Raw genomic sequence first — 25,553 nt, 5'->3', positions numbered from 1 at the left:
CGATTGAGGGGCATTATTAAAGTCACCACAAATGAAGGCATGTTGTCGCCATGGATAAGTATGCATGGTAGCCCAGATCAAAGCTCTATCACGAGAAGATTGGGGGGCATAAACGGACGCAAATTCAAAAATTTTCCCTTGAACAAGGCATTGAACAATAATCCATCTACCATGGCGATCATTGAGAGCCACAACAGGTTGAAGGTCGTGCTTTACCAAAAAAGCCACACCAGAAAAGGACTGCTCTCCAGCATAGAAGATATCATAACCAGCAAAATGGCCTATTTGACCAGCATACACATGCTGATTATGCTCTTGCAAAGCAACTATATCAGGCTGCAATTGCCTGATATACATCCAGGCCAGTTTCCATTTGCGACCATCATACATTCCCTGTACATTGAGAGTAACACACTTCAGATGATCAAGCATATTTACTTGAGAGTGTCATGAAGGGAATCATCTGAATCCATCACCTGTTTTTATTTCTTATTGGAAACCGACTTGTCTTTGTGAAAGGTTTTCTCATAGGAATAATCCGCCATTCGAGTTAAGGAAAAGGCTTGGAAGCAGCAACATGCACACACACACACACACACACACACATACACACACACATTTTTTTAAATTAAAGAAAAGTGAAAACTTTGAATGCCGCGGGTCTTTAGAAACCCAGTATAGCTGCTTATGCTTGGGCACTGATGACGACATAAGTGTTGCTTTGCTTGCTAAGTATGTCTTCCTTTTGTTTTTCATAAAAGTTTTTGTTTACCTCTTTTTTCTTCTCTTTCATTTTCTCTTTTATATTCTTTGTAGATTTTTGATCTTTAGAACAACAAAAAAGCTAAATTTGTATGATTGGACTTACTCTAGTCTTACAAAGGTATATAAAAAACTTTGAATGCTTTATACTACAAGATAGCTATCCCATGAAAAACTGGTAAGCCAAAAGATAACATCAAGAGAAAATCTTCATGTAGGACAAATAAACATCCTGATCTATGCAGTGAGTTTGCAGACTATCGAAGAGCGATTGCTGCAAAGACCAACGGAAGAAAACAAAACTGGATCACCAAAGACTGTGTGGTTTCCAACCTTCGAGAGAGTCCAGAGTGCCTAGTAGTGAACCCAAGTAAAGAACAACTTAAAATCCGGCTGTTGAGGATAGATCCCAAACAGCCATAAAAGCTTGCAAAAAGAAGCCTGAGAAAATCTCATTCTCAATTTGTGCCGAAGGATGCCCAAGAAGCTCCTTGTCTTGGGGCAATGCAAAAAGATATGAGATATGGATTCCCTCGGAGCTTAAACACCGACGATAGATAGTTGGAGCAATACGTCAGCACGATAAAAGCTGTCTAGATGGAACAACCCCCAACAGATCACGCCATAGAAAGACCTTTTGGTGTAATGGAACCTTGGAGTATCACTCTGCTTCAATCTCTTTCTCCGCCATTTGACTGAACGATGCAAAGTCCAAATCTGATTGGCCTTGTCCCGAGAAGAGTCCAACCTTGAAGCCTGTCTTGAAGTTCTAAAGGTGGTACGGGCTGAAATGGCTGAAGCATTGGAGTAATGACTTGCCATATAGGATGATAGTGCATTCCCAAACCATAATTTGCAGCAGTGCCATCATCCTGAATAACATCTGCCACAGAGGAAATTCCTTTTGAATTAAGAAAGTACGAGCGTCTGGGCTCTTGGCCCAATTGAAAATCCCACTGAGTGGGTTGCCAATGGCCAAAAGTAGTAGTAGTAAATTGAAGTATTAAATAGCGCATCATTGCAGCCCAAGGATGATCGCCATGTAGAAACTGTAGCATCATTTTTCCTTTATGAGCCAGAATGTGTACATGAATGTTGTGAATGTTCAACCCCTCATGCAACTTAGGCGAACATAGCCGTTGTACTGGAAGCAATCGCAAGCTTTTCCTGCCATGCTTTGAACGCCATAAAATTTCCATAATGGGGGACATTAAGGATGTAAGATCTCATTTGGTAAAAAAGATCAATGGCAGATAAAATTGAATGTAGGCCACCAAAATAGATTGAACAATTCTGAGGTGGACATGCAAAGGTCAAGCCACTAAATTCCAATATTTCAGCTTTTTCCTTAGTTTGACAAGAGCCCAATCAATCTGTTTACGACGAGTAATGGACCAAACTAGAGGATAACCAAGATGACATACTAGCTGATTGGGCAGGGTTTCATTATCCCACCAGGGTACCACCCAGATTCATCTACCACACTCACTCAAGATTGCCATTGGATAGTTCCGCGTGTCATCACACCGACTTCGTATCGAGAGTGGGTGATCTAATGGGATCCCCAGAGAGAGTCGTATCTGCACACTATGTGATCGGTATGAGGTGGAATTAGAGGAGCATTTTGTCTTTCGTGGCCGAGTCTACTATGAGATCCGTGGACGATACCACTGTCTTTTCTGAGACGGATTCGAGGGCTTATCCAGACCCAGACCATAGATGTTTCGCTGTCATTCGTGAGGTGGTCCGACATAGGGAGTATCTCATCAGATCACGGAGACAGGAGTGGGGGGTTCTTCCCTGGTCCATCCTAGAGTATGATCACAGAGCTCTTTGAGTTAGAGCATGTTACCCTCCCGGCCACCAATAGTAGGAGAGGCAACGACCCCGAGATTGAGATGCGGTACACTCGACACAGGACAGACATACAAATCACACTCACCGATATTTCTTCCATTTTCAGACTTGGGATACGGCTGACGGGGGTTGCTGTGGCGCTCATCAGGTGTCGGATAGCTACCAGGATGGCACGACGGACCTCTCTGTGAGAACAAAGGGAGTAGAATGCAAGAGTGAGAGAGCAAGAGAGTGAGCTGAATAAGTGAATAGAAGAAGTGAAGTACAAGTGAGAGTGAGGGGTTTTGTCTAGTGACAAAACCCTTATCCTATCCACTAACTGTAGTTAGGGGTTGAATTGTGGCTAGGGGGAGAAACCTCAATGAGGGAAAGGTGCCCGTAACCTACTTATTACAATACATTGGCCACTGCTTAGAATATGATAATAATTTTAACACCCCCCTGCAGTGCCAATGTGGTGTACAAGGTAGTGATCAATCACCAAAAGGAGATAAGTTTAGGGCACTGCGAAATGCCTCAAACTTCTCACGTGGAAATGCTTTGGTAAAGATGTCTGCAACATTGTCATGTGTTGACACATAGATCATACTGATCTCCCCTGCATGCAACTTCTCTCTCACATAATGATAATGAACCTCAATGTGCTTCATGCGAGCATGAAACACATGATTCTTTGCCACTGCTATAGCACTTTGACTATCAGTGAGAATTGGAGAAGGACCCTCTAATAAGAGACTAAGATCAACGAACAAACTATGCAGCCAAACACTTCCAAATGTCGTTGTGAAAACTGCCCTGTATTCAGCTTCACATGAGGAAGTAGCCACTGTAGTTTGCCCTTCACCTCCAGAGTGCCGATAGAAACTCAGTACGAAGACTTTGTATAAATGGATGCTCAAGTCTGTGTGGGTGTATGGATTTGTATGTGTGAGAGCATACTTTTATACTATGGTCTACACCCACTGTTAGGCGCTGATGACGTCAGTGGGGATGTCATAGTAGCTAGTCCCTGCTATGCGTGATGGAGTTCATGGTTTTCAATCTTATGAGTAACTATTGTGAGATTGAAACTGCACTATGTTGTGTTTTTAGAGGACGAGTTTGGGAATGTTCTTGGATTCATCTAGGTATATGCTTCTTGCTCAGCGAAGAAATACAAGCTTTGCTCACCAAAAAAAAAAATTACCACTAGTGGAGTGCTTGGTATCATAGTCTCTAGCCCAATCTGAATCATTGTAAGCATGCATCTGCAAGTCACCCCCCTTGGGAAACATCAATTCAAAAGACTTTGTGCCTTGCAAATAACGGAAGATGTGTTTTACAGCCTGCCAATGTGTTGTCTTTGGACTGTGCATATACCTGCTCACCTGAGATACTGCATATGGAATATCGGGCCTAGTATTGCATAAATAGATGAGCCATCCAACAGCCTGGTTGTAAAGTGTGACATCCACTGATTCACGTGCATCATACATAGTAAGCTTCAGCCCCGGCTCCATGGGATAGGCTTACAATCATGCATGTTGAACCTATCCAAGAGCTTTTGCACATACTTGGATTGAGACATAACGACCACGCTTGTCTTGTATGAACTGGATCCCCAAATAAAAATTTAACATGCCCAAATTTGTCATGTCAAATTCAGCTTTCAACTCAGCTTTGAAATCTGCAATTATTTCCTTCTTTGACCCCGTGAGCAGCATGTCATCTACATAAAGAATGATGACCAAAATATAACACCCATCCTTTCTGATGTAGAGGGTGCTTTCCGTGGGACTATTGTGTAATCCCTTACTTGCCAGGAATGCATCTATCTTGGCATACCATGCATGTGGGGCTTGTTTCAGCCTATATAAAGCTTTGTTAAGCTTGCAAACCTGAAGTGCATTGCCAGAAAGTTCAAATCCAGGAGGTTGCTTGACATAAACCTCTTCTGGCAAGTCCCCATTGAGGAAAGCTGTTTTTATGTCCAACTGACGGACATTCCAAACAAAATTTGCAGCCATGGCAATGACTGACCTTATGGTGGTCATCCGGGATGTAGGAGCAAAAGTCTCCTCATAATCTATGCCCTTCTTCTGTGCATAGTCTTTGGCAACCAGCCTTGCCTTGTACCTATCAATGGACCCATCTTGCTTCCGTTTCACTTTGAAAACCCATTTGGTACCAATGGCATGCTTCCGTGGTGGCAAATCCACAACATCCCATGTTTGATTTTTCTCAATGGACTGCAATTCATTGTGCATGGCATGCATTCAATGCACATTATCCTTGGCTTCTTCAAAAGAGTGAGGTTCTTCTTCATCAAGAAGAGTACGTGCATAAGCTTCTGTTTTGGCTGCATGTATCTCTTGAATCTCTTGCGTGACAACTTTATCCACACCCTGTGGAGGTACAAAATCAACCTGTGGCTGAATCGGGGCATGTAGATCAGAAGGAGGTTGCTGTAAATTCTGTTTTTCAGCATGAGCCTCAGCTGGGGAACCAAAAGCTATAGGAAGCAATCCCTCAAAAATCTGAAGAAGCTGGAATAGTAAATTTAGCATGTGTATGTGCTGAATTCTCTGAAAAAATAACATCTCTACTTACAGTCTTGCGAAAGCAGGATTGTAGAGACGCTAGCCTTTGTTTTGTGCACTATACCCAACCAAAATACAATTAAGTGCCTTATTTGACAACTTATGTCTAAACTCCACAGGCATGTGGGCATATGCAAAACAACCAAAAACTCTGAAGTGATTCACTGAAGGCTTTCTGCCATGCCATCCCTCATAGGGAGTGATTGTCTTCAAAGCCTTTGTGGGAGTCCGATGCAAAACATAATTTGCATACATGAGGCCTTCGAGCCAAAACCTATGAGGCAACTTCTTACTAGTAAGCATGCATCTATCCATCTCCATAAGAGTGCGATTTTTGCGATCAGCTTTGCCATTTTGCTGAGGTGTAAGCCTCACTGTAAGCTGATATGTGATACTCCCTCCCTCTATTTGTGTGAAGTGTCTGCACCTGAAGTCGTGTCTCATTTTCAACCATAGCCACAGAGTGTTTGAAATGCATAAACACTTCTGATTTGCCTTAAGACCATAGGCCCAAGTATAATTGCTGAAGTCATCTATGAATGTAACATAATAGAGAGATCCACCAAAAGTAAGTGGCCTCTTGGGACCGCAGACATCACTGTGTATGGGTTGTAATTTACAAGTAGCTCTTATTGCACCATGCTTCTTAAAAAGAAATCTATGCATCTTGCCAAGGATGCAACCCTCACATGCATGAGGAGGAGGTGACTCCAAAGGAGGCAATGCATCAACCATAGCATGCTTCTGAAGTGTCGTCAAGCTGCCATAGCTTATGTGCCCATCTGGCATGCCATAACTCCGCATTCTGCATTGCAAGAGTGGGAGTGCTCATTGAAAGTGCAAGATCGGATCTTTTCTCATAAATGTCAGGCTGAAAAAGACCTTGATTCTGCATTGCAAGAGTGGGAGTGCTCATTGAAAGTGCAAGATCGGATCTTTTCTCATAAATGTCAGGCTGAAAAAGACCTTGATTCAAAGTGTCAGACAACATCAAAGCATAGTCATTCTCTTTGTCTCGGACTGCACACTTAGCATCATCAAATATGACCTGAAATCTTCCTCTATTGAGAGAGGACACTGAAAGCAAATTCTTCTTTATACCTGGCACATAAAGAACATCTGTAATTTTGAAATGTGTGCCATCCGTGGATGTGAGTATGATGTCTCCCACTCCACACACTAAATAAGAAGAATTATTTGCACATGTCACCTTCTTTTTAGCAGGTGGTGGATGCACAGATGCAAAAAGGCTCTTCTTAGAAGTGATGTGCTTAGAAGCACCACTATCAAAATACCAAGTGTTCAGTGTCTCATTGACACTGAGAGAGCATGCATTCTTTGAAGGGTCATAACTCCAAGTCAAGAAAGCATATGGGTCATCCTCAAGAGTGGCTGTAGTATCTGGACTATCCACTGAAAAATATGAAATGCAAGACAAAAAGCCATAGTGCTCTTCCATGAAGAGATTTTGGACTGCCTTTTGATTAGCCTTCTCCTTTAGTGCTAGCCTTCATCATGGCTGAGTCTGCCCTTCACCTCCGGAGTGCCGACAGAAACTCAGTACGAAGACTTTGTGTAAATGTATGCTCAAGTATGTGTGGGTGTGTGGATTTGTATGTGTGAGAGCATATTTTTATACTATGGTCTACACCCACTGTTGGGCGCTGATGACGTCAGTGGGGATGTCATAGTAGCTAGTCCCTGCTATGCATGATGGAGTTTATGGTTTTCAACCTTGTGAGTGACTATCATGAGATTGAAACTGCACTATGTTGTGTTTTTAGAGGATGAGTTTGGGAATGTTCCTGGATTCATCTAGGTATATAGTGCTCTTCCACAAAGTTGGCTGTAACATCTCCTCCATCATGTGCATTAGGAGCTGATGCATCCGAGACAGCCATACCTGAATTTCTTTTCTTTTCTTTGGCTATGCGCTTCTTACATTCACCAATGTAATGACCTGGCTTCTTGCAGTAGTGACAAATGCCATTTTTCTTAGGCTTATCTGCATCACCTTTAGCGTTATAAGATGGCTGTCCTGAATCAGCTTTATGCTGATGTGCGGGCTGATTGGCATGTTGCTTTTGTTGCCCTTTTCCTTTGGGCTTGAACTTAGAAAGCATGGCATGCTCGTCAGCCCGTGTTGCCATATTTCTTCTTGTCTGCTCTTCTTGCAATAAAAGTCCTACCAACTCGGGAAAAGAGAGAGGATTGCTGCCCCCCTCAACGACAAATTCAGCGAGGTGTGGAAACCAAGATAAGACTCAGGAAGAGAATTCAGAGTGGTGGTTATAATCTTTGAATCCAGATTAACTTCATCTATATTCAGCAACAGTTCCCTCAAACCTTGAAGTTTTGTGAGGTGAGCATTCATGGAATCTCCCTCATCCATATGCGTATGAGATAGCTCTTTCTTCAGGAAGGAAACTTTGGCATCATTTCTTGCTGCAAACATGCTCTCTAAAATCTCCAAAGCTGCCTTTGAGAATTCAGAGGTGTGGCAATCAAGATAAGACTCAGGAAGAGAATTCAGAGTGGTGGTAATCATCTCTGAATCCAGAATAACTTCATCTATATTGAGCAACTGTCCCTCAAATCCTGAAGTTTTGTGAGGTGAGCATTCATGGAATCTCCCTCATCCATATGCGTATGAGATAGCTCTCTCTTCAGGAAGGAAACATTTCTTGCTGCAAACATGCTCTCTAAAATCTCCCAAGTTGCCTTTGAGGTCTTGCATGACCGAATGTGAGGAATAATGAACCTCTTGACAGAAAGAGAAATAACAGAAAGAGCTTGTGCATCCCTAGAATCCCATCTTTTCTACTCTGCTGTGGGAGCCATTGGAGTAGCAGCTGCTCCAATTACTTGTGCTACATTTTGACCTCTACCTCTGCCTCGAGCTATAGGAGTGACAGGTGTAGTCACAGATTCTGGCCTTGCCTCATCTCCATTGACATAGTCCCAGAGATGTCTGCCAACCAAGATGTTGCGAACCATAAAACTCCACAAGGAGTAGTTAGTGCCATCCATCTTATCCTCCTGTGTGAGGACTCCAAACACCTCATTGGGGTTTTGTTTTGAGCCATTTCTGCTAGAAAACTCAAAAAAACGCAGCAAAAGACAGTAACATCCCTTCCTGGGATGTAAAATGCACAACTAGAGTCTGCCAAACAATTCAACCCTTAGTGACAAATTTTGTCACAACCTAGCAAAGGCTTGAAATGCACCACAGTGCTCTGCAAATGCCCAAAAATCTGCAAAGAATATCTGCAAAAGTGGCAAAAGTCTGCAATTTGACTCACACTGAGTCCAAAGCTGCTTGCAAAACTCCCAAACGATCTTTCAACTGCCAAATTGTATCCGAATGCCAAAAGCCATTTCTTCAGGGAAATTGCAACCAAAAGAGGGCAATTTAACTGAAAGCCCCAAATATGCAATAGCTTGCAGTGCAAAACCAAAAGCCCCAAATTTTGGGGTGAAATTGAGCATAAATTGGGGCAAATTCACAAAAAAGCCGCAAATTGACAGAATACCCAATTTCACAAAATGTGGCCTGCAACGCACACACAGATCTGCCCCGAATCTTCAGCCAAGCAATGGCACAATGTTCAAAAAATTGCCTGCAAATGGACCTTGAAAGAAGACCCTGTGAACAATCACCTAGCGAGAGTACCATGCTCAAGAAACCTGCAACAGTTCGTACAGTACGGGCTGTACGGCTGTATGGATAGTTGACGGGAGCTGTACGTCAAAAGTGCAGTCGACTGTATGGAAGCCGTACGAATGTACGGGAGCATCATTTTGTACGGGACGACGACTGCTGCTGGGTGCTTGTACAGAATGGAGGAACTGGCAGTTCAACACTTAACTAATTGTCGTACGGAATCATACAGTCGTATGGGGACTGTACGGAATGACAATAGAAAGGCTGGCTGTACAGTGCTGATGCAGTGGTTGTACAATAAAGAATGCAAGTACGGCGCTGATGGGACTTGCACAATACGGAATGCAGGTACGGAATGCGTGTGGGAGTTGGTACGGGCTGCGTGCGGGAGCTGCAGCCGTACAGATCTGACGTGCAGGTATGGAATCTGTACAGGTGTACGGACGGTAGTAGATCTTGCACGGATGGGTAGGAGCGAGAGTTGAAGATCAAGCTTGCGGGCAATGGGCAATAGAAGCACGGGCAGGAGCAACTTGCTTAGATACCAAATGTGAGAACAAAGGGAGTAGAATGCAAGAGTGAGAGAGCAAGAGAGTGAGCTGAATAACTGAATAGAAGAAGTGAAGTACAAGTGAGAGTGAGGGGTTTTGTCTAAGTGACAAAAGCCTTATCCTATCCACTAACTGTAGTTAGGGATTCGAGTGTGGTTAGGGGTAGAAACCTCAATGAGGGAAAAGTGCCCCTAATCTACTTATTACAATACATTGGCCACTGCCTAGAATATAATAATAATTCTAACACTCATCCAAATAGCAGACAACTATCTATCATGGGCTTCTTGCCTACACTACCTTATGACTAGGGTGACATGTATGCTAATTTCATTGACTATGTCTACACAGTTTTCTCTAGCATGGGTTAAGATGCTTGCTTAGTAGCTCCACCCTTTTGATCATTGTATTAGGTTTTTAAGCATAGCTTCTCCTAAGTTTTTCTTATTTTGTTTTTGCCCAATTTTTTTTTCTTATTTCGTTTATCTTTGTTATTGTTAGTTTCGTTTGTTGTCTCTTGCAATCTGGCTTCTTCCCTTGCCTTTTTTCCTCTCTCCTTTTTTTTTGCTCGTTTTATAAAAAATTATTTGCAAGATTAGATATCGCTACCATTAACTCATGGTAAGCTGAAGCCTTCCGTTAAACAGGCAGCAATCTGTTCTGCAACCAAAATTGAACAGATTGCTGCCTGTTAACTGACAGATTCAACTTTAGTCTCAACACAGTGAGTTAGATGTGTAGCCCTTTCTAAGTTTCTTCTTCTAGGGGGCCAGGTGAAGCATCCAACTGGCCATATGAAACTTCAGCACATATTAGTATTGCTGTTGCTTTTATGTCCTTTAGTTTTCTCTTTTAAAGTCTTGCTCTACATCAATGATGCCTTTGATGCAAATATTTGAACATCAGAACAAAACCAGCAGCTATTAACAGTTTCAATGGAGATTTTTTGTACCGCCTGAATATAATTTAACTCAGGCTCTATGCATGCCAGCTGCTAAATGGCTTCATATAGCGTAGTTCTCTGTTTTAAAAAATTTATGTGTAAAGTAGTAATCTAAGTGATGAATCATGGTTGGTGTTATTCTTGTATGCTTTTTTAAAAGATAATTAAATCAAAAGAAGAAATGAGGGCTCAATCACTAAAGCGAGTAACAAAGGAAATGTTATGTGTACAAATGAAATAGGTTGTTCAATTTCCTTGTTTTACAATCTTTTCTCATTGTTGACTAACAAATTTCTTTCAAAAATTTGCAGACTTCTGCAATATTGCAAGGCTTGCTAGTCAAGCTATTTGCTCGCATTGCTTGTCAAAATGAGGATTATGCTGCTGCTCTTGTACGCCCAATTCTCGCATGTGTGAACGAAAGTACTCTTGGCCCGTCAATTTCAGAAAGTGAAATATTCCGGGTAATATTTTTCCGCCTATTCGAAAAAGAAATGTTAGGAATCAGCGATGTGCAAATCGTGAAAGGGGAAGCAACTTCATTAAACGTGATACTATGGAGGAGCCCATGTGTGAAACTGCCAGTCTTTTTGACTTTCAATTCTTAGTGTAACTTTGCATGGCAAGCATGGTGAGGCTGAGTGCAGTTGTGATTATAAATATACTGTTACTTCGGATTTTTTTGTCCTTGATTCACTCTAGTTTGCATATTGTCAGGACACGATTTTGTAGTCTAGAATGTATTAGGCTAGCATGATCAAATGTAATAATTAGAAGGTAGGCTAGGTAGGTTTAAAAGGCTAAGTGCCATATGGATAATGTATTGGGTATGTTAATTGATTAATATAAATGGTGCACTCACACATGTAGGTCCTAGGATAGGAATGGGTAGGAATGCATGGGTGCATTAATAAATGATAGGCATAAATTGTCATAGACTAAGGGTAGAATAATGGGGTATGCCCAAGGGATGGATCCCAAGAGGCATGAGAGGTTGTGACCTCTCGTATGCATTGAGTGTGTGCATGAGGCATTAGACATTCATATGTGGTTTGTGGATTGTATGAGCATGGTAGATTTGTCAATAGCAAAAGTACACTCATGTGGGCACTCCTTCCACCCCATTTGGAGGGCCAATGCTTCTCAATTTATGCATCATTCTCCCACACATGTGCATCCTTCAACCGGTACGTGACAAGTAGTATCAGAGCAGTGATTCTTTGACTGTGTGGACTTGCCATGTTGTAGCATGCCGACATTAGCGTGACATTGTTGAGGACACACAAGAATCAAGAAATCACAAGGGGGATTCCTTTTCCCTCTCTGAAAGTCGCTTTCTTCTTGCTTAGACAATTCTTGATAGGCAATTTTTTTTTAAAGAGAAAAAAAGGGGACTGGCCCGCATCTGGAATCGTGGGTCTTCAGAGCCCCGGCTACTGTAGCCGTCACGCGTGGCCCTGTCTCACAAATCCTGTGTCGTCCCCGAGGTGCATACTTTTGTGTAAAAACTCAAGAATGGAGCACGTGCATAACTATTACTTTGGAGATGTACACAATGGTATCATATAGAGACACTCGATGAGGATTCTTTGGAAGGCATCCATGGTACCAAGGGTCTTGAAGTTGGAGTACTAGAGATGGTTAAGTCATTCTCTTAGGTTGGGTTGATGAGCCAAGGTAGTACTTGGACTCTTCCCAAGCGTGAGGGTGCTATACGTGGTCATAGGTGGTGGATATGTAAGCGCTTAGTAAGGTCTGGTGACCTTAGAGAGATCTCAAGTAATTGGTAAGTCATGGACGCATGACTATGGGTGGATCCACAATTAGACTTGGTGGTCTAGAATGAGTACTCAAGCAAGATCTGGTGATCTTGATCTTGTAAGTTAGGCCTATCTTGTAAGCTTTGGGTCTGATCAACCTAAAACTAATGGTTCCAAACTAGTCACTTGGAACTTGGACCAATGCATGCATATGAGAGAGATAGATTAGGAAATGGTATCTTTTTGGAAAGGAAAAGTAGAATGGAAATGGACTCCTACTAACCCTAATGGATAAAGTTAAATTTGAAAATTTGCTTTAAAAGAACATACTAATGCTGGACTTGTTTGGCAGGAGTATTAGACATGAAGATGAAAGATTGAAGTTGTTGTATGGAAGTTTATACAGGAACCTAAAGAGTGCTAAAGATCATAAAGACAAAGAAGAGTATCTAATAGATGAGGACATCTATGTCCCAAGCAAAAGGGCATGTCACGACACGATTTTGTAGTCTAGAATGTATTAGGCTAGCATGATCAAATGTAATAGTTAGAAGGGTAGGCTAGGTAGGTTTAAAAGACTAAGTGCCATATGGATAATGTATTGGGTATGTTAATTGATTAATATAAATGGTGCACTCACACATGTAGGTCCTAGGATAGGAATGGGTAGGAATGCATGGGTGCATTAATAAATGGTAGGCATAAAGTGTCATAGGCAGGCAATAGACATTCATATGTGGTTTGTGGATTGCATGAGCATGGTAGATTTGTCAATAGCAAAAGTACACTCAGGTGGGCACTCCTTCCACCCCATTTGGAGGGCCAATGCTTCATGTGCATCCTCCAACTGGTACGTGACACATATTGCAGCCGGTTTAAGATGTTCGGGTGTCATAGATCCTTATAGATGCTTGGATTTCAAGTATGGGAGGCTTTACTATCAAAAAGACCTGTCCGGTCTTTTGACTAGTCGTCACAGGCAAGGAGCGCTCACATCTTACCTCAGACCGCCTCCACCCCATGGTCAAGTTTAATACCAACCATATTGCTTCCAAGAGCTCTTGAGAGAGGGGGGGACCATTTAGCTGAAAGATGTCATCACACACACAAATGTAAGATAGTAGTAGTTGGTTCATGTGAACACCTCACCGAAGGGGCACTTTTGTCCTTTGTTAGGATTCCCTCCTCTTGGGTTAGTTAGGGCTACTTAGGGTTGTTATTTTGTCTTGAGGGTGCATAACCCTAACCATGTGCTGTACTTCATTTACTCTTTTTGCAATAGCAACATCTCGTTTTGCTTCCCTCCTGCCCACTCCACTCTCAATTCTCTGTTGGGTGTTGGAAGCAATGGAAGCTCGAAAATGGAAGCACGATGGAGAAAAACGAGATGATGTAATAGATTGCTGCAAAACTGAAGTGTGGAGGCACAAGGGAGAGCCAACATAACAAAACCCTAAGACTAACTGCCCTAATGGAACTAAGTGTCCTAACTGACCTAGATGGTACATAAACTAACTGTACCAATAGTCCTAACTAACTATAACTAGGCCTACAAGGCTTATACCAAGGTATAAGTGGCATCTATGGATAGCCCATGAGATAGCCTACAAACCCCCCTCCATGGTATGGGCTGAAGTATCCTAGACATGGCTCAGGATACCTAAATAGCTTGTGTCATGATTGCACATGTTCGTCCTGTAGGATATAGCAACCTATGATTGTACAGAGTACAAGTTACAACAGATCAAGTTACAAAAGGTACTAAGGTTAAAGCTTGCCAAAAAGCCTCAGCTTTCAGAACCTTCAACCTCAAAGCCAGGAGGTTGGGAAACATAGACCTCTTCCTGCAAATGCCATGAGGGAAAGCTGTCTTAATATCAAGCTGATGTATTTGCCAATGAAAGTGGGCAGCAAAGGCAATAACAATGCAAATAGTAGTGATCCTGGAAGTGGGAGCAAAAGTCTCCTCAAAGTCAATGCCATGCTGTTGAGCATAGCCCTTAGCAACAAGACGGGCTTTGTAACGGTCCACTAAACCATCAGCTTTCCGTTTGATCTTATAAACCCACTTAGTTCCAATGGCATTCTTGCCATAAGGCAAATCGCACAACTCCCAAGTGCCATTTTGATGGATAGAATCCAATTCAGCTTGGATGGCCTACATCCAACAATCATTCTGAAAGGCATCTTGATGATATAGTGGCTCTTCATTGCATGCTGTAGCAACCAAAGCATAAGGAACAAAACTAGCATGCTCTTTTCGGACAGCTGCTCTCGTACGGGCTGGGAGAGGAGTGTCTTGTTTGCTGTCTTTTAATGTGTCAAGGAGCCAACGGGGTACCTTTTTAGGCTCTTGAATTTCTGCTCTTTCCTGGTCAAGAGCCCGATGCAAATGATCCTGATGAATGATAGGCATATCAGGCTGAATTTCTGCATGCACATGTGGCTGCAAATGACCAACAGATGGAGGAGGGACAACCTCATATGGAACATCATTCCGAGCATCGGATGGAAACAAAGGCATCAAGCTGTCAAATATGTCTGGGGCATCAACAACAGGCTGTTTTTGACAGTCCAGCAAAGGCATAGTGGAAGATTCATCAACACAACATCCCAACTGACAAAACACTTGCCCGTGCAGGGCTGATATAGCTTATAGCCCCTGCTCTCTGAACTATACACAAGAAAAATGCATTTAACAGCTTTATCATCCAACTTAGTGCGTCTCTGTGAAGGCACATGAACATAAGCTAAGCATCCAAAAGTCCTCATGTGGAAAATATGAGACTTACGACCCGTCCATGCCTCAAAAGGTGTGATAGTCTGCAATGCCTTTGTAGGACATCTATTCAAGATGTAATTTGCACACATGACCGCATCCAACCACAACTTATTAGGCAAATGTTTGCCTTTCAACATGCATCTAGCCATTTCCATCACTGATCTATTCTTCCGCTCAGCCACGGGATTCCGTTGAGGAGTACAAGGCACCGTGCATCGGAAGCCAAAAAAACAGCAAACTCCTTTGACATGTATTCAACCCCCCTGTCTGTATTAATGTGAGCAATGTGCAGCCCACTCTCATTCTCAGCCAAGGCAATAAAGTGCTTGAAGCATGAAGAAACATCAGACTTGGATTTCAATGCGAAAATCCAAGTGTACTTGGTGAAATCATCAATAAAAGTAACAAAATAGTAGAACCCCCCAAGAGCTGTAACCCTCATGGGTCCATAAACATCACTATGAACCAAATAAAGCTTACGTGAAGCACCAACTCTCCCATCCTTGGGAAACGCAGCACGGTGCATCTTACCAAGTAAGCATGGTTCACAAATATGTTTGGAAGGCATATGCATTTTGGGAAGATCCACAACCATATCTTCCTTATATAACTTCACTAGGGCTCCAAAATTGAGGTGTCCAAACCTCTCACGCCACAAATGAGTATATGCCATGGTAGAATTAATAGCAAAGGCATGTGCATCGGCGAGTGCAGCATCATCATTAGAACATTTATCATAAGCATCAAGTCTATAAAGACTGCTAGACAATGTGCCAGTTAAAACCAGGATAAAGGCATGTGTAACATCATACACTGCACACCTCACACAATAAAAAATAATGGCTGAAATAGAAATGAGGTTCTTACGAATGCCTGGAACATAAAGCACATGCTCTAGAGTGACAATACCACCAGAGACAGAAGTAAGAGCAACTTGCCCAATACCTTTCACGGTATATGATGCATTATTGGCACATGTGACACTGCCTCCCTTAGATGTAAGCTCCAATGAGCTGAATAACTTCCTACAGGAAGTGATGTGCTTGCTAGCACCACTATCAAAGAACTAGGCATCTCGAACATCTGAAATTGCCATACAAGCATCATGAACATCAGGATTATACTAACATGTAACCAAGAAAGCCCAATGGTGGTCTTGTGCGAAATTAGCGGACTCATGTCGATCTTCTGTACTAGAAGAACCAGATACTGCAAGACCAGACTCTTTCTTTTTCTTTTCAAATGCTATGCGCTTCCTGCATTCAAAAATATCATGCCCAGGTTTCTTGCAATAATTACATATCTTCTTCTTTTTGTTATCCCTTGAAGAAGTGGCACCATGTGAATGATCAGCATGGGAACGAGAGGCCTTTCTAGCTGAAACCTTGCCTTTACCTTTTTGTTTGTCATGGGCAGCAAATGCTAAAGACTCTGCTGTCCCAAGGTGTACCTGTTGCAAGAAAAATCCCTAAAGGCAACACAAGGCCTTCCAAAGCAACACAAGGCCTTTCCAAAATGCCAATGAAGCAAAAATTGGAAAAAGCCAATGCAACAACGGCTTACACAATGATGTACATCAGTGACAGGCTCTAAAAGCGAGCAAATGAGGGCAGAAAATGAGAATTACAGCAAAAGAAGTGCTCCCACGAGGAGGAGAGCACCTAGAAATGGAGAGAAGCTCACAGCCCTAGGCAAAGGGATGCCAAATGAGGAGGGAAGGGCTCAAAGAGAAGTCTCCGGATCAATTCAGTAGCTCCAAATGGCTCCAAATGCTGGCATGCAGCTCGATGCAGCTCTGAAATACTGGCATGCAGCTTGAGGCAGCTCCGAAATGATGAGAAACCTTCAATATAATTGGCACGCACCTCGAGGCAGCTCCGTACTACATTAAATGCTTGCTGATGCAGTCTGCACTGCAATAAATGCATTGACAATTCCGTACACTGTGACAGGTCCCTATAGTCGTACGGAAATATTTGACAATCCGTACAATCTGACAGGTCCATACAGTTGTACGGAAATCTTTGACAGGTCCGTACGGTTGTATGGAATTCTTTGGTAGGTTAGTACAGTTTTTTGTACAGATGCTGTGAGCAATTAATGTGCAGCAGTAAATGCACCGTTTTCAGTGGAAAAAGCTCCATAACACCAAATTCCCGCGTCAAAAGTGAAGTTTCCGCAACAGAAATGCTCCAGGAGGTCACAGGTCCTTACAGATGTGTAGAAAACCTCAAAAAACTGAGCAAATCAGCAAGAATGAGGGCTCAAAAGGCTGCCAAACAGCTTGAGAAAACCTTCAATGGCTGAGGGAATGGATTCCCAACCTGCTCTGATACCACTGTTGGGTGTTGGAAGCAATGGAAGCTTAAAAATGGAAGCACAATGGAGAAAAACGAGATGCTATAATAGATTGTTGCAAAACTGAAGTGTGGAGGCTCAAGGGAGAGCCAACATAACAAAACCCTAAGGCTAACTGCCCTAACTGGACTAAGTGTCCTAACTGACCTAGATGGTACACACTAACTGTACCAATAGTCATAACTGACTATAACTAGGCCTACAAGGCTCATACCAAGGTATAAGTGGCATCTATGGATAGCCCATGAGATAGCCTACATTCTCCTCCCATTTTTGACATTTGGTATCAAAGCAGGCTCCTCTTGGCCCTCCCACACATGCCGCACCATTTTCAGCCCTGGAGTTCACTTTTGTTTGGGAAGACCTGTTGTATGGCTCGTTTTCATCAGCCTCTCTATTCTGGAGATTCGCGCCTACTATATGACACTTTCCTGCTCAACTGGCTGATGTTGTATGGCAATTGTTTGACTCGATTGGGTCTATCTTGCTCAGCGCTTGTCTCCTACATAATCTCGGGCTATTGTTTGGCTCTGCAGTTCTCAACCACCATCTCATACTCTTCCAAGCTTGGTGGACCATTTTGTGTTAGAAATATTTGTATTCCTAAGGCAGTGGCCAATGTTATGTAATTTCATTCTAGGTTTTGTCTTTATTAATACTGTGGCTTTGTAGTTCATTGTTGTTGCTGCAATTTCATTCCAGCTTGCTTCCGCTCCATTCCCTCTAGCTTCAATTCTATCGTGAAAAACTTCACTGTTGTTGCTAAGAACTTGGCCAATACATTTCTTGAGGGTTGGACATGCTTTTCGAGGTGTTTTCTAGGACTTTGTTTCGAAGGTTTTCCATCACTCTCAGGACTGTTTTGGGGCTTCCGGAGATCTCTCCTTGCTGTTTTGGACTTGTCTTGTGCAAGGGCAGGTGCATTTTCAATCCATACAATTGGGGACTTGCTGTTTTTTTCAAGACAAAGATCAAGCATATTCGAAGGAAAGCAATATGGTTTGTACAATCCAACATTCAGTTGGGTTTATGCCTCGTTGAGCCAAGCTTTGGCTGGTTTTTGAGGGAAATTCCGAGATTGCAACACATATCCCAGCACTGTATCTTTCTGATATATTTAAAGGGCATCATCAAACCTCGTATAGGATTTAATAGCGATATCCGTTACTTGAGCAAGTTGTTCACAACATGTGAAATTTGCTGAGATCTCTTTTTGTTTGCTCAAATGGCACAGCAAATACGAATGATGTCCTTCAGGTGCTTAGCCCTATCATGGACGGAACCAACATGTGCTATACAGGAATTGTAATGTCCAGGCATGCTTCGGATGATTGCTTTGGAATCTGAATTCTTATCGGGTGGCTGTATGGGATTTTGGTTGTTAGGCTTAGGGGAAGAGGAAGTACACTCAGGTTGGGAATAAAAATCAGCATGAGATGTGGGGTTCATGATCTCAGCTATTGGCTGCTGGGAACCTCATCATTGGATACGTGCCGTTTTCCTTCGGTTTTCTCTGGGAGGATAGTCAATTGGGACTGTTTTGCGACTATATAGTGTTGGACAGCAAACATGATTGCTAGTTGCTTCTGAGAGTTCCTCCACAGAGAATTACATGGCATGCAAGGATAGAATCAATGCTGCATATATGATTTTGAGTGTGTGTGTGTGTTGGGGGGCGGGGGGCGGGCGGTACTGTGGACGGCCTGATTGAAATAGATGATCCTGAGAGAGGGAGATGGCTTGCTGTTTTCAGATAAAACACTTGTGGAATAAGGTGATTTTATTCTTGGATCCCTCATGCTGAGTGTTAGGTGTTTCTTGCTGTGGCGGCCCATTTCTAGAGCAGAGCGGCCCATTTCGATCTGAACAGCCATGGTGAAGATGAGCGATCTTGTTTAGAGAAGACTGACTGGTTGTTTTGTGAAACGCAAATTAGAACCTTTTGGAAGGGGTGGAAAGCAAGTTTGCTTTTGCTTCTGGAAAGAGGGATTTTTTTTGGGCCAGTTTTTTGTCTGCTGATTTTGCCCAGCTTTTGGAAGGGGGATTGCTTTCTATATAAATGCCTTGGGGTGCCCACTTCCTCCACACAAAAGTCTAGCTGAATCTCAGCCTCCCTCTTCACATTTGTGCTGTCTATGATTGCTGATCCATATATATCCAACACATCATTCCCATCCCTTTCCAATTCCTATTCCTTAGCCTACTCCCAGGCATCCCTCCCTTCCCTTGCAACAAGTTTTCCTCTCTCCGCTATTACTTTCATGCATGAAATTATTAGTTGTGGCTGAGAGTTCACAAACTAGTAAGCAGCCTCACCTTGAACAAGCTCGAACCCAGGTCGAGGATGATGATATGGAAAGATTCGATTAAAACCTGGATAGCTTTGCTACCAAATATTGATGTGATAAAGCAATTAGATGAGATGCTGTGGGGTCTGTGTTAGAATTATTATTATATTCTAGGCAGTGGCCAATCTAATGTAATAAGTGGGTCAGGGGCACTTTTCCCTTTTAGAGGTTTTTTCCCCTAGCCATGGTCTAATCTCTAACTACGGTTAGTGATTAGATAGGGTTTTGTCACTTAGACAAAACTCTCATCTCTTTCACTGTACTTCACTTTAGTCACTTCAGTGCAATACACTTTGGGGAGTGAACTACGTTCAGCTCACTCTCTCCATTTTGCTCACTCTTGCTCTTGCTTCCTTTCTTTTCTCACATTTGGTATCAAAGCAGCTCTCCTTCTTGGACCTGCTCCATTGCCCGCAAGCTTGACCTCCAACTCCTGCTCGTTTGTATAGCTTTATCGCGACATGCATCCCGTACAGTCTATACAGTCCGTACGACTGTACGGATTTCGTACCAGATGACTGCTCCCGTTCGTATGTCGCATTTCGTACAATAGCTCAGAACTCCGTCTATACAGGTTTCACTGTATAGCCGTACGATTTCGTCAGTACACTTGCGTTATCGGTACAACCGTACGTACTGACAGTCCATACTGTCTTGCATTGTGTACCTGCTGCTTTCGTACAGTCGTCCGTGTACGGATTTCGTACTGGCAGCTCGTTGCAGGCTGAAGGTGTCCGTAATTTTTTTGGTAGAGTTCATTTGCAGGTTCAGTTGTGCATTCAACCATTGTTTGGCTTAGCTTTTGGGAGCACATTTGGAGCTTTAGCAGACATTGCAGTTGATCTACAAGTTTTGGAGAAATTAGGGGCTTTTGCAATTACACTGCAATTTTGCAGTGAAATTTGGGGCTTTTGTAGGTAGAGTGTAATTTATGCAACAATTGGGGCTTTCAGATCATTTGCCCTCTACTGTATGCAATTTCCTGCAAGAAATTGGGGCTTTGCATTTGGGTTGCAATTTTGCAGGTAAAAGATCAAGTTGCGGCCTGCTGGTATCGTGATAATTCTTTCTATCTTAAATGGTGCGTTGCCCTATCAGCTAGATTTAGATTTAGATGCTCGTTGGGGAGAGACTAAAATGAAAATGTTTAGACTTCACAAGCAGTTGTAGCTTGAATGAAGAGATTTTGGACTACCTTTTGATTAGCCTTCTCCTTTAGTGCTAGCCTTCATCATGGCTGAGTCTGCCCTTCACCTCCGGAGTGCCGACAGAAACTCAGTACGAAGACTTTGTATAAATGGATGCTCAAGTATGTGTGGGTGTGTGGATTTGTATGTGTGAGAGCATATTTTTATACTATGGTCTACACCCACTGTTGGGCGCTGATGACGTCAGTGGGGATGTCATAGTAGCTAGTCCCTGCTATGCATGATGGAGTTTATGGTTTTCAACCTTGTGAGTGACTATCATGAGATTGAAACTGCACTATGTTGTGTTTTTAGAGGATGAGTTTGGGAATGTTCCTGGATTCATCTAGGTATATAGTTCTAGACTCAGTACGAGTCAATTTGCAGACTTTTGCCATTTTTTGCAGATTTTTGGGCATTCAGCTGAGCATTTTGGTGCATTTTGAGCCTTTGATAGGCTGTGACAGTATTTGTTACTGTGGGCAGATTTTCTTTGCAAACTTTACGTGTGCATTTGACATCCAAGAAAGGGATTTTACTTGGTCAGTTTGTTGTGTTTTTTGAGTTTATCTGGCAAAAATGGCTTAGAACAACCCCAATGAGGTGTTCGGAGTCCTCACATAGGAGGATAAGTTGGATGGCACCAACTACTCCTTGTGGAGTTTCATGGTTCGTAATATCTTGGTTGGCAGACGTCTTTGGGATTATGTCAATGGAGATGAAGCAAGACCAGATACAATGGCTACACGTGTCACTCCTACAGTTGGAGGCAGGGGTAGAGGTTAAAATACAGCACAGGTTTTTGGAGTTGTTGCTCCAGGAGCTCCCACAGCAGAGCAGAAAGGATGGGACTCTAGAGATGCACAAGCTCTTTCAGTGATTTCTGTAGGCCATCTCCTGGTGGTTCTAGTGATGCCCTATAGGCCATGGTACGTGCCTTGTAGGCATAAATATAGGCACTTGTAGTGTTAGTGCCTTTCAGGCCACATAGGACACTTCGTCATATGTGACACCTAGGACACTTAGTCCTAGGTCTAGTTACAAGTACTTTGTACTCTTTCTTTTCTATTATCCTAGTTGACGTGACGGCGTTTCTCATCGACCCTTGTACCTTGTACGTGCTCTCTTTTGTCTATGTGACTCTTCAGTGGTATCAGAGCCCAGATCTGCTTCCTGTGCCACTTTTTCGTACTGTCCGTACACCTGTATGTACGTCCGTACAGATACGTATGGATCCCATACACTTCCTCCAGCTGCTGTCCCAGGCTTCCAGCGCTCTTTCGTCGCCAAAACATGCCTCATTGCTGGTTCCAAGCTGAGGTGACTGTTCTAGGACCTTGCTTCAGTTTTTTTCGTGGACCATATCAGCTCTTCGTGGTTAGTTCAAGGCCTTTCATTGCTGGAAATTACTTCGAACTGCTTCTACACTAGGCGCCTACGAGTCGCGACTTGTCTAGAGGCTGTTCCAAGGGTGCCTTGCAGCTCTACACTCAGTTCGAGGCTGATTTGAGGCATTTCCAGCCCTGCTGCTGCTGCCTTTTCATCTCGAGCTGCTGCTACAGCCCTTTATCTAGCTCCATTACACTTACAGGTGGCCCTCTCAATTGGGCGACTAACTTGGGATCCATTTCCCACCAGATTTGAGCTTCAACCTTCAGTGGCACTAAAAGGTGGCGACTTACCTTCTCCAGAAGGCGTCTCCTCTCCAGCTACTCCCTTGAAGCTTCTATTGGCTGCTCCCATCTCGTGGAAGAGTGTACTTGCATTTGCGATTCAACTATCTTTTGCTATCCACAAGCTTCTTTGCTGATTTTTTACTGTTTTTTGACAGTTTTTACTGTCAAACCCTAATTTCCAACATAAAATTTAGGGGTTTTTGACATCTGGACCTTCAACCTGTCAATACAATACTTTGGACAAGGTTGACAACTGAAATCCTTACAAAAATTGAAGTTTTCAGTTAATTTCAGGTTCAGGACTGTCACATTGTGCCACGTCATCACTCAGGTCAACAAATTTTGGGGCTTTTGTGTTGGAAGCTCAATTTCAACTGGTGTTTGGGACAGTAACTCATACTTTTGCAGTTTTAAGCCTTGAGGCTATACATTGGGTCAGATTATCATACATTGGGTCACATTTGCAAAAAAAAAAAACAGCAAAATTTGGGGCTTTTTTGCATTTGCCCTCTTTTTGGCCTATCTGCCCTTATTCAATTTGGGGCTTTTGCCAGATTTGCTGTTTTTGCAGTGAACATTGCCTGCCACAGTCACATTTGGGTCAGATCTGCATTTGCTCTTTGATTAGATATTTGCTGTCATTTTTGGACAGACAGCTTTTTGCAGTGATAGCCTTGAGGCTTTTGGGTTTTGAGGTCTTTTTCAAGGTATCACATTTGCTATGGCTAGGAACAATCAAGATTTATTTGGCGTTCTTCGTGAAGATGATAAGTTGGATGGCACCAACTATCCGATGTGGTCTTATCTCATGAAACATATTCTTGTTGCAAAGCATTTGTGGAATATTGTTTCTGGGGTTGATCTGAGGCTAGCCAATGCTACAGTGGTTGCCTCTACTGCTGGTCCCTCTGCAGGGGGTACTCCTCCTGATGCCTCATCCTCTAGCACTCCTGCTACTACTCTTCCAACTCAGGAACAAACAAGATGGGATGCAAGAGATGCAAATGCACATTCATGTATTGCTTTATCATGCAAGAGAATCATTATTCCAGACATCCGGTCTTGCAAGACAGCAAAGGATGCTTTGGACGAATTGGCTTCTCTCTATCAGATTCACAATGAAGCACGTGTTGCATATTTGAGAAGGCAATTACAGGAAGTCAGTATGAATGAAGGTGACTCTATGGATGCATACCTGACAAAGGTCAAGGACCTCATGGAACAACTTGCCAACATTGATGAGGTGGTGCCAAATTCACAGCTTGTCAGTTCCACATTGAATGGACTGCCAGATACATATCAAGGGTTTGCTACAACCCTTCGATTAGTGGCCATGGGTAGTCCAGACCACTATTCTTTTGATCAGCTAGTTACTTTGCTTTTGCAGGAAGAGCAAAGTAGAGCTAATAGACAAGCCATTATTCCTGATCATGCATGTGCTTCACAGCAAACAGAAAGAGGCAAGGCTTCCAAGCCTATGGGTAAGCCAAAATCTGCGCATAGCAGCTGCAATTCCTCCCATGCATCTAAAAATATAGCAGATAAGTCAAAGAAGAAAAGATGCAACTATTGTGGCAAGCCTGGACATGACATTTCAGAATGCAGGAAGCACATTGCTTCAGAGAAAAAGAAAGCAGGATTGATAGTTAATGCCTCACATGCTATTGAATCCCATGAGCCAGTAGATGCTTCACATGCACATGCTCTTCAGGATGATTGGGCATGGGCTGTCCATTGCTCATTTGATCCCTCCAAAGCTGATGCACTCTTTACTGCTGATGATGCTTAGTCCTGGTACTTTGATAGTGGTGCTTCCAAGCATGTCACATCTTGCAAACAATTGTTTCACTCTTTAGCTGATGCACCTCGAGGAGGGACTGTCACGTGTGCTAATAATGCTTCATATGCTGTAAAAGGAATTGGAGATGTGCATCTCACATCTATTTCAAGTCATCGTGTCACTTTGACAAATGTTCTCTTTGTGCCTGGAATTGAAGTCAACTTGATCTCAATTTCAGCAATTGCTACTTCAGGTTTCAGAGTGATTTTTGATGGCTACAGATGCCTAGTTTATGATCTTCGTGATGACAATGTCATAGTTCTCATTGGCACTTTGCAAAAGGGGCTTTATCACCTTGATCATCACTGAGCTGCACTTTCTATTGAAGCATTGGCTATTTCAGATTCACAGCTTCTGAAACTCGTCTTTGGCATCAAAGAATGGGCCATCTCAATTATAGAGCTCTTGCAAAGCTACATTCACAGCAGATGGCAAATGATGTACCTCAAACTCACACAGTTTTCAAACATGTGTGTGAGGGTTGTCTTTTGGGTAAAATGCATCGGTTTCCTTTTCAAAAGAATTGTCCAAAACTCACAAAGGAAATTGCAGCTAGTACACAGTGATGTCTGTGGCTCAATGAGGACAAATGCCATTGGGGGATATAAGTATTTCATGACTCTCATTGATGATTTCACAAGATATTGCTGGGTATATCCTTTAAAAGCCAAATCTGAAGTTTTCTCATGCTTTCAGAGGTGGCTGAATATGGTTGAGAATGAATTAGGATGTAAGCTTGTCACCCTCAACACAGATAGGGGGGGGGGAGTATATGTCAAAGGAGTTTGATGCATTTTTGTCTTCACGGGGCATTATTCACTCATGCACTACTCCTTACACTCCTCAGCAAAATCCTGTTTCTGAAAGAAAAAACAGGTCCACAATGGAGATGGCCAGATGCATGCTTAAGGCCAAGTCTTTGCCCAATAAATTTTGGCTTGATGCAGTGATGTGTGCCAACTATGTGCTGAATAGATCATCTACACGGGCATTGAAGACTGTTACCCCTTATGAAGCATGGAAAGGCAAGAAGCCTTCACTTTCACACATGAGAGTTTTTGGGTCTCTTGCATATGTTCATGTACCATCTCAGCTGAGACATAAGCTTGATGACAAGGCAATCAAATGCATATTTATTGGCTACAGCCAGAAGAGCAGAGGGTATCGGTTATGTCAACCAAATAGTGGGAAGATTATTGTCAGTAGAGATGTAATCTTTGCTGAACATTCAGCTTCTCCTCTTGTG

The 25,553-nt window shown here is 42.7% G+C and overlaps 1 protein-coding gene across 1 annotated transcript in view; it reads left to right on the top strand.

The window, feature by feature from the left end:
• Positions 1-25,553, top strand: part of EMB2016 (mRNA methyltransferase EMB2016) — a 123,232-nt gene that overhangs the window by 66,396 nt on the left and 31,283 nt on the right. The window contains exon 19 of the mRNA XM_087382883.1: positions 10,668-10,820. Coding sequence (XP_087239009.1) covers positions 10,668-10,820 — 153 coding nt within the window. The remainder of the gene's footprint in view (positions 1-10,667; positions 10,821-25,553) is intronic.

The sequence above is a fragment of the Dipteris shenzhenensis genome, chromosome 12 (genome assembly GCF_047967505.1).
Source record: "Dipteris shenzhenensis isolate YYH24624 ecotype China chromosome 12, Dip_SZ_1.0, whole genome shotgun sequence".
NCBI classification, from domain to species: Eukaryota; Viridiplantae; Streptophyta; class Polypodiopsida; order Gleicheniales; family Dipteridaceae; genus Dipteris; species Dipteris shenzhenensis.
The sequence above is the reverse complement of the archived record's forward strand: the minus strand, read 5'-3'. Positions and strand labels throughout refer to the sequence as shown.